Source organism: Nicotiana attenuata, chromosome 3, assembly GCF_001879085.1.
Source record: "Nicotiana attenuata strain UT chromosome 3, NIATTr2, whole genome shotgun sequence".
Classification (NCBI taxonomy): Eukaryota; Viridiplantae; Streptophyta; class Magnoliopsida; order Solanales; family Solanaceae; genus Nicotiana; species Nicotiana attenuata.
In genome coordinates, this window is record NC_031991.1 from 26,246,071 (window position 1) to 26,256,399 (window position 10,329).

A 10,329-nucleotide genomic window follows, 5' to 3' on the forward strand; every position below is an offset into this window, starting at 1 on the left:
GTACCGACCCAATGCGTAAGAGCCATCGTCGCCAGCCCATATTAAATGTCATACCAAACTAGCGCGTAAGAGCCTAAGGGCCAGCCTTAAATTCAAAAACACAAGGGTCAATGAGCTCGAATCAAAAACCGACTCGAAGATTGAACCCGAAACAGTTAACTGAATATGCCTAAGAGTAAAAACATAAGAGCTTAAACGTCGGCTTATACTAAAGGGTCGTACCGACCAAACGCGTAAGAGCCTGCGGGCCAGCCCAACGAGCCCCAGGGCCGTACTATAAACCCAAGGGTTCTTTAACTCGAAGACCAGTTCATCTGGCTAATTATTGACAAACATAAAAGCAAAGGAAAGTGCATGAAAAATGAAACTGCAAGGCTTCCTTTTATACATATATGTGAAAAAATACAAAGCTCCATTTACAATGTATTTTGAAAGCACTATACACAAAGTCAGAAAAGGAAGGCCTAATCTACGTCCCCCTCGGGGACTGTGGCCCGTCGGCCTCTTCCTCGCTATCTTCGGTATCGGACAGAAGGAACTTAGCGTCATATTCGTCCGCCTTCGCCTGCTCTATCTCTTTCGATAGATCGAAGCCCCTGGCATGGATCTCCTCGAGGGTTTCCCTCTGAGATTTACAACTAACATACTCTTTGCTCCTACTCTCCCGGTCGAGAGCCCTTCTCAGCTCAGCTCGAGCGTCGGCGGCGTCTTGCAAAAAGACGGCCACATTCTTATCAGCCTTGGTTCGGACCACTTCGGCTTCAGTCCGAGCATCACAACCTCTGCCTTCATCTTTAAAATTTCATACTCGAGCCTCGCAATCATGCTTGTTCGGACCGGGCTATTTGCGCGAAACGTTCCGAAATTGCACTTCAAGGTCGGAAGCCTTGGCCAAAACATCCCTCTGGGCTGCAACTTGGGCTTCTAGCTCGTTACGCTCACGCTTAACCTGGCCAACTTCGCCCCAAAGTCGTTCCAGGTCCTCCATTTTACTCTGCAGCTGAAACATGAGAATATTAGCCTACAAAAGCAGAAGGAGGAGCATACATCGGCTCAAAAATAAGGTTACCTGTCTTTCGAGATAGCCCTCGTAGTTCCGACTTCGATCCGCCTCATACCGCAGGTATACCAGCTCATCTCCCCTTCTCGGGCAAAGAAGCCTGTGAGATTTCTCCCCATCCAAAGCTTTCCGCAGCCTGGCCTCACGGCGAAGCAGCTTGGACTTAAGTTTGTCAAAGGCCTGCGAAAAAGGAGCTCAATAAGAAAGGGAAGACGCGAAACTAAAGAAGCCTATACCAGCAACCAAAGTTTACCATGAAATTAAGCCGCCGAGCCTCGTCAAAAGCCGAGCACACATCTGCTGGCTTGGTTTCTTCGACCCTACTCCCGATGGGAGCACGATCGCCCGGTATCGCACTCGATCTGCTCGGCCCCTAGCCTCGAATTCCCCTCGAAGTGCTTTCGATAGGAGAAGAGGAAGGCGGCAGATGACCCTTGTCCCTCGAAGTACCTTCGACGGGAATGGGAGACAGCGGCAAGTGACCAAAATTAAAGCAGGAAGAACCTCTTAACAACCACACAATGCAGCTTTTTGGATTGAAGGAAATAGATAATGCTTCCAAATGTAGGGATGGCAATGGCACGGTGCGGGGCGGTGCGGGGCGGGGCGGGTTAGAGAGTTCGCGGAGGCGGGCGCGGGTTCAATTTTTTAAAATAGAATTGGATGCGGGGCAGGATGCGGTTAGAGCTTTTTTTTTAATAAAAAAAAGATAAAACCTAAGTTTAATTGTCTAAAGACCTCAAACTCTAAAAACGTAACACCACAGCTAATATCAGAATATCATATCTCCCTTCTCAAATCTCATCTTTGAGCTCTCAGATCTCTTAATCTCAATCTCACTCTCAAATCTCATCTTTGAGCTCTCAAATCTCTTAATCTCAATCTCAAATCTCTGACTGACAAACTCAAGCAGCACCACAGGTCCAAGCTTTCTCCTTTCTTGCGACAATCTCATCTCTCCATCCCAGGTATACTCTTAAATTCCACAGTTCCACTTAATGTTGAAGATTACGGACATCAGATAACTCTTTCTTTCTTTGTTTTCTTTCTTTTTCGCTAAGATTCGAGCTTAATTTTGAAAAAATCATGCTGTATTTTTGCTGCTCTACTGTGGTTTATGTTTTGGGTTAGGAAAAAGATTGGCTTTTGGGTTTTACTTTGAATCTGAATTTGGGTTTTACTAGGTTAAGTAATTGTTTCTTGCCTTCTCGGATTCTACTTGTCATGTTAAGTAGGGAGTTCAACTATAGTTAATTTAATAATCGGCTTCTCTTTTTCGTTTTTTTGTTTGCCAATTCAATGATTTATTGTTTAATAATCAGCCTACTGTTTTTAATTATTTTGTGATTGCCATCCCTCTTCTTGCCTTATAGAAAAGTATGGAGTCTCAAAATGAAGAGAATCCAGTGGGTTCATCTTCCAGTACATTTCCTATTGAGAATGAGAGCCAAAGGCTTAAGCAATCTGATGAAGTTAAAATTGAAGTTATTGATTAAACCGGGAAAAGAAAACTTAGTTCTACAGCATGGAGACATTTTAAACCAGTGGTTATTGAAGGTATTCGCTTTGGTATTTGTAAGTATTGTAATGCTCGTATTAAATCAACAAGAAATGTGGGACGTCGTCTATGTTAGATCATGTTCGTAGATGTTGCAAGAAGACGAGTAACTTAGAAAGTGAGGATGGTTTGGGGGGGGGGGGGGTTACTTAGAATATTATTTTGATCAAGATGTTTCACGTAAAGAACTTGCTCATGCCATCATTTTGCATGAGTACCCATATTGTATCTGGTCCTATCCGACCCAATCCCGAAACTTAGAACGACCGGCCTGTTTGGACGGTAGAACGGGGAGAGGGGGAGTCGTGCCCATTCTCTATCCGGGCACGAGCAGGAACATAAAAAAAAATGGAAAATCGAATGTCCATTGTTGATCGTGTGGAATTTAGAAAGTTTGTTGCTAGTCTCCAACCGTTGTTTAAAATGGTGTCTAGAAACACAATCAAGAATGATATTTTGAAGATTTTTGACAATTTGAAGTCAAATACTTCTAAGTTGTTGGAAAAAAATCACTAGTAAAATTGCAATAACAACTGATATGTGGACTTCAAAAAATACCAAAAAAGGGTTCATGGCTATTACGACACATTTTATTGATGATTCATGGAGGCTTCAAAGCCATATTCTTAGATTTATTTATGTTCCTGCTCCACATGATAAGGATACTTTGTGTAGTGCATTGCCTAATTGCTTGTTAAAGTGGAATCTTGAAAGAAGAATATCAACAATTACAGTTGATAGTTCTAGCACAAACAATGCTATGATGAAAACCTTGTTAGATGAGAAACTCTGTAAAAGAGATTTATTGTTGATGGGTCGAATGTTGCATGTGCATTGTGCCGCACACATCTTAAATTTGATTGTGCAAGAAGGATTAAAGGTGATAGAAGATGGTACTAGTAACATACGTAACAGTGCCTTATACTGGATAGCATCTTTAGGCAAAATCGAAAGATTTGAAGAAGTTGCACGGTTGCTACATATTTCTTGTACTAAAAAGCTGGATTATGATTGCGCTACTCGTTGAAACCCAGCATATCTTATGTTGAGAACAACCCTAGATTACAAAGAGCTATTTACAATGTTGAGTATAAATGACACCAATTATCGTTGTTTTCAAACCGAAGGGCAATGGAGTGCGGCACAAAAAGTTTGTGAAAAGTTGAAGCTGTTTCACCGTATCACTGAACAATTCTCGGGGAGTCAATATCCAACTTCAACTCGATACTTTTCAAAATTTTGTGATATTAAGCTAGAACTGGAAGCTTGGGTGAAAAGTTTAAATCCTTTGATTAGCTCTATGGCATCATCAATGTTGTTGAAATTTAAATAATTCTGGGATGATGTGCATATTTTGATGGTTGTAGCTACTATTTTTTACCCGAGATATAGGATGAAGTTGGTGGAGTTCTATCTTGTACAAATTTATGGTGAATAAGCTTTAGATAAAATTCAAGAAGTTCAAAACCATTATTTTGATCTCTTTCATGAGTATAAAAGTAGAGTGGTTGCTTCACATGAGTCATTTCAGGCATCTAGTTCTAACGAAGTTGCTAGTGTTGTTGAGGATCTACTATTAAGTTTATTTTCATTGAGTTTATTTTCTTATAGGGAAGCTAGAGGGATATTTCAGTTTCTGACTTTTCTATGTACTTATATGATAGAATTCTAATAGTTTAACTTACAATTGACATGTTGCTTTTATGTCTTGCGGGATGGTGGTACTTCTCATAGAATCATAATTATTCAAGTTGCAACAGAATAGTTATTTAAACATGTTTTGCATTGAAGGGAGGCAACAAAGTAATTCAAGACTCATACGTACATGTACCAAGCTGGTTGGACCATTATTTGCTGGAAGCAAGTGCAGCACTGGAAGGATTGGCTATTAAACTGTGCTAAGAGTCCTGACAAATTGGAAGGATTGGCATCCTCAAATTTCACATTGCTAATTGACCTGTTTTAGATTTTTTTCAGTTTCTGTTTTCTGCAATTTTACTAACAATTCTTATGTGATAGTAAATGAACTACTATCCTTGCAAATTATGAATTCCATTGAGTTTTTGTTTTTCTATCCTTCCCTTGCTTCTTGAGTTCTTGGAATGTAATCTGTCATTATTGCTATTTTGGATTAATTATTGGTTGTTTGTTGAATTGTGTTTTTGATAGAAGTTATTTTAGATTTTCAATACTTGATGTGATTAAACTCTCAAGTAAATATGAACAACTAAGTCACCATACAACCATTTGTGATTTGCTGCCTTGGATCCTTGATGACTGCATGTCTGCATATGAGAGTTATTGGTTTCTATTCAATTCATTCTATTTAGGAATTGAATTGAATAGCATTGGTGTGAGTTTTCAATGTGAGCTGCTGATTGTTGCAGCTACTGAACGGCTGAAGAATGGCTAACTTTATGGTAAAGAGGTTGTCTTTTGGTAGTGCCCAGATGAGATGTACTCTTGCTTTAGGGGATTAGTTAGCATTCCTTTTCTTTATTCGAATATCTCTGTTCCAAGAGAATTTGATGCGTAAGTAATGAAAGGTCAAAGTGCATTACATATAGCTTACCAAGCAATATGTAAGAAACGCAAAAATACTAAATTGTTGGCTTCTCATAAAGGAACCGAAAATAGTTTGTAAGAAACGTAACTTTAATTTTTAGTAATAGACAGTTACACAATATGAAAGTTGAAAAATATGAGGTAACATAAAATTACTCCATATGCAAAAAAGTAAGTAGAGTTAACACCAACGAAAGAAGAAAAATTAAGAAAAATTGCATAAAATTTCTCTAAAAAGAAGAATATAAATTATAATGCATTGGAATATGGTATCTTTTAATAATATTCTCAAATTAGAACATTTAAAAAATAATAATAAATTATGCGGGGCGGGTTTGCGCGAGGCGGGGCGGTTTAAAAACAGCAAATTATACTTTGTAGGTCGGGTTGAAACCTTCACGGGTTTATGCGGGTTTTCCCCGCAACTGCCCCGCCTTGCCAGTGTTATCGAAGGCGTGCTTAAAGCGCGCTTAAGTCCTGAGGCGAGGTTCAAAATATTTTTAAAAATAGCCAAATTTACAACTGGTCGTTCAAAAATAGCCCAATTTCAAAAGTAATCGAAATTTAGCCACTTTTTATGTAAAGATAAATCTGAGCGAAAACACTGTTCAAAACCCGAAAAATACTCCAGTATATTATGCTAGAGTTCCAGCATAAGTATACTTGAACTCCAGCATATTATACTGGAGTTCCAGAATAGTATGCTGGAACTCCAGCATAATATGATGGAGTTCCAGCATAAATACACTAGAACTCCAGCATAATATACTGGAGTTCCAGCAAGTATAATGGTCCAGTATAATATACTGGAGTTTGGAGCACCAGTGCTCCAGTCTCCAGTATATTATACTAGAGCCAGCAAAGTATACCGGTCCAGCATAATATGCTGGAGTTCATACACAAGTGCACCGAACTCCAGTATATTATGCTGGACCGGTCTCTATTGCAGCAAAACGGTGGCTATTTTTCATTGACTTGGTAAATGCTGGCTATTTTTATTGACCAGTCCGAAAACTGGCTATACCGTGGAATTTTGGCAACATGCTGAGCGCTTCGCCTCGCTTAGTAGGCGCTTCGCCTCGCTTAGTAGGCGCTTCAGTGTTGTCATCAAGGCTCCAAGGCACACTTTTCTTTGCCAAAACAATTGATATTTCACTTTATCGTAAATTTTCTTCAATTTCGTTGTCCATATATTTGGTATTCATGCTAACAGATGTTAGTCTTGGACTACACATACATATTTGTAGTTTTTTTGTATTTGCGTTTTTCTTCATTAAAGCCCACCCTTTATTTGTACTTTGCGCTTAAAGCCCCAACAGACCTTAGAGCTTTTTTGCGCTTTTCGCCTTTGATAACAGTGCCCCCTGCACCGTTTGCCATTAGCTTTAGGGAAACACCGAGTTTAATTATAGTTTTTTTTATAAGGTAAAGTTTTATTCAAAAGCAGTACCCTGCACAAAAAAGCAGGACTTGTTTTACATTAAAATTTCAGAGAATCCAACAAGTCCAGGAGATGAGTATACTGAGAACTCTCTCCTCTTTCAGCCAACAATACATATTTAGCACACTCTTCGCTAGTTTCTTTATAGTTTTATCACTTTATGTATCCATTCACTCCAAAACCTGCCATTGCATCCCTCTGCTCCTTGCTTTGGTTAAAATCTACATAAAATAACGAAAGTTAATGTATTGTCCTCCCAAACTTGTTGGCCAACCTATTATTATGACTTTTATAAAGACATCAACCATTTGTCATCCTCCTTCCTAAACTTGAGGGCCAACCACTTATAATTGTCTGCCATAAAGACATCATCCATTTCTTATCTCAATCTCTACCATAAATCCATTAGTAAAAAGAAACTTTATCATCCATTTCTTTTCTGAATCTCTGCTATAAATCGATTAGTTAAAAGAAACTTTGGTTAATCACATTGCAATTGACACGCGTATAAGCACCCCTTATTTTGTTTTCCATATTATTGATGTTGTTTTTGAATTGCGTTATTTGACAAAAATAACATGCGTGCCTTAGCTCAACTAAATCTTCTGACTGATGGTTGACCTTTACTTCTTCATTCTTTCTGTTACTGCGCATTTCTGGTTGAATCAATATATCTTCAGCTTTTCCAGATTCACGTAAAGCACGTTCCTAAATGTAAAGGACAAAGCCTTGAAGCTTCATCAAGTTTGTACCGAGATTTAACAGTATTGTCATCTCTTGGAATTCTAGGTGTTAACATCCCCATAGTTTAGCCCTGCACCAAGCAAACTTAGCCTGGTATAGAAGTGGAGAAGGTAGAGGGGTGGGCCCATTATCCCAAAGTTTCGAAGGCTGTGGTTGGTCCTAAGGATTCACCCCAAATGAATTTCTCGGTCATCAAAATGAATCCCCTTGGTCTACTTTTGACATTTTCATATAGGCTAAATTTTCCATACATGTTACTTTTAGTTACAGTTTATCAATGTTTGTGAAGACAACAAACAATATCAGTTGTGAACATTCTCATAAAATCTATTTGCACCCCCCATCAGTAAAAGAGAAGCGTATGGATACAGTGGCCCTAAGAGAAAAAGATACCATATACAGAACCTTCTATGTAGTAGATGGCTGCGGCAGTGGGAACTGGGAAGAGGAGGGTTGGGCAATACAAATAAGCAGCAACTTCAATACAATTTCCCGGTCAGAGGGAAATAACCTTCCTCAGTTGTATGACTCTACTTCTAGTTTATCATTACTTAGACTAGCCATGAGTTCAAAATTACCGGTCCTCGTATCACAGTTGAGCATAGATGCAGCTGCCAACCACATTGATATATCTCTCTTGAAAACGAAAGATAATCATGCAGGTTATATATTTCAGAACACATGCATGGACTGTTTATCTACACCATTAAATACGGGATAGCAAGTTAGTTGATCCAACTCAAATTATGAAGCCTGTTGTAATTTTTTCCTCAGATATCCTTATAACCACCTCAGTAACAAGGAAAGAAAAAGGTTGTGCTGGACAGTTGGCAAGGAGAAGGGTTATGCCAGTCAATTGGGTAGTTTTTTTCCATGTACTAAGACTCCCTTTTTCTCAAGTTATGTTACCTTTCATAACTCTAAATTTGAATTTTGCACACACAAACATGTGCCTCAATATCTATCCTATATTAAGGGGCCTAAAAGATGTATCAGAAACAAGTTCAGCTAGAAGTGGAGACATCCAAAACTGTAAACCATGTTTCCAACAACAACTACTAAAGAAATGTCATTTTCCATACCTGGGCTAAGCCTCCTGCTACAACTTCCAGTGACATGAATGTGCGAGTTGAATCATCATTGACAAAGATCTCCCATTTGTTAAAATCTATCAAACACCTATGTCCATTGTTAGACAATGGTTACCAAAAAACTACAGGTTTTACCCAAAATAAAACCAGAGCATAGCATGAATGGCTTCACTAATGCCTCCTAACCTCCTCTGAAACTGAAGCTTCTGGTGTAGCATGGAGACAATTGAATTAATCTGATGCACAAGGATTGGGACAGTTCTACCCAAACTAATGTGAAACTCTCTACCCAACACCACTTGTTCAAGCAGGGCCTCATCTTTCAACAAACCACTCAATGGTATATCAACATCAACAGCATGTAGACGAGGTACAAGCGCTGTGACCTTCTTTAGAATACGGGCCAGCTCCTTCCTTGTTGTAGGTGGTACATAAACTAGAATGTAAAGAAAAATTAAGAAAATAAGTGTTTACCAAATTACCAATAGACCAACCAATAACAATATGGCAAAAAGAGATGAATGGAAATAGCACTATTGGGTTATTCTGCTGTTTGCTCAATTCACAAAAATAAAATTAGAGGAAGCTGAAATGCTCCCTAGATTAGGAAAGTAGATGAAATTACCGGGGATGTAGACATGTAAAGCATAATTGCCTTCAACGTGAGGAAAGCTTCGAACGCGATTGACTTGACTGCTTGACAAGGAGTTCAAAGGAACTTCACAAACAAAAGATCAAACACTTAGTGAGCATAAATTCTCGTACAGACACACTTGCCTCGTATAAGTTTTTTCTGCTTTTAAGTAAAGATTGATAGTAATGCAAAAGAAAAGTTACGTAGAGAATTGGGCGGGTGAAGGAGTGAAATAGGAGGTGGAAGCAGAGGGACCACTGTTGTCTCTTCAGTAATGGATGTAGAAGCTGACGGCTGTGGAGGGGTGGGATTGGACTCAGAGTCGGAGTCGGGAGAATCGTCTCCGTCTGAGGCTCTTAGCGCTTCCATATAGCACTCCTTTTGGTTCGGCCTCTGTCTATTAATCCCGCGGGAAAAAACTTACCCGCACTCGGTGTATACATCAAGCCAATAATTAAATAATATTTATCATCTTATTTAATTATAAATTAGTAGTATTTAACCATAGTTAACTTCATCTAATTTTTGTAATCTTAAATAATATAAAAATAATAATAATCTTATTAGAATTCTAGCTATTCTGTTGTTCCACGACAAATACTCATTGTAAAAAGATAACAATAACAAAAGCAGGTATTTTTCTTACATGACAAAATCCAATCATTATTCATTGAAATGGTTTCTTAGTTCACAATTGTATGTAAAATGCTACTACTGTTTACAAATCAGATCAACCAAGTTCACTAGCATCTCCTTCTCAAAAGTCTCTAATATCAAAGATTTCCAGTGGCCAATCTAATGTCTTCCGCTGCTTTGCCAAAACTGTAAATGCAGCAATGAATATTGTTAACCGTAGCTGAGTCATAGCATTCAATTGTAATTTGGTCCTGATTTTCACGTACTTGTAGATGATAGCTACACCCAAAAAAATTAGAATAGTAAAAATTTTCAAATATAATTGCACCATTCCTACAGGATTCATGTACAAGAAAGTATTGTTATTAAAAGCGTAGACCACATGTTTCGAATATTGTAAAGATTATTCATCCACTCGTGTTCTTCTACGTTGTATGTAAGCATCATCTCCCATATTCGTTCAAATTCAGTAACAGAATCACATTCAGATATACACTAGTTAAAAAGTTTACAAAAACCTTTATCATTCTTCAGTGACCCTAAATGAGATGGGGCATTCTGAGATATGTGCCATTGGCACAATCTATGTCTAGTGTCAGA

The 10,329-nt window shown here is 38.5% G+C and overlaps 1 protein-coding gene and 1 long non-coding RNA gene across 2 annotated transcripts; one reads left to right on the forward strand and one right to left on the reverse strand.

Annotated features, from left to right (window-relative positions):
• On the reverse strand, positions 417 to 9,487 carry LOC109223427 (U6 snRNA phosphodiesterase-like). The gene is made up of 6 exons (XM_019387728.1): positions 9,297 to 9,487; positions 9,085 to 9,177; positions 8,646 to 8,895; positions 8,451 to 8,547; positions 1,070 to 1,240; positions 417 to 1,000 (listed from the first exon to the last, which is right to left on the reverse strand). The coding sequence occupies exons 1-6, from the start codon at positions 9,460 to 9,462 to the stop codon at positions 842 to 844; spliced, it is 936 nt and encodes a 311-aa protein (XP_019243273.1). The 5' UTR covers positions 9,463 to 9,487; the 3' UTR covers positions 417 to 841.
• On the forward strand, positions 1,805 to 4,772 carry LOC109223428. The gene is made up of 2 exons (XR_002067571.1): positions 1,805 to 2,028; positions 4,410 to 4,772. It is a non-coding gene; the product is annotated as an uncharacterized LOC109223428 (long non-coding RNA).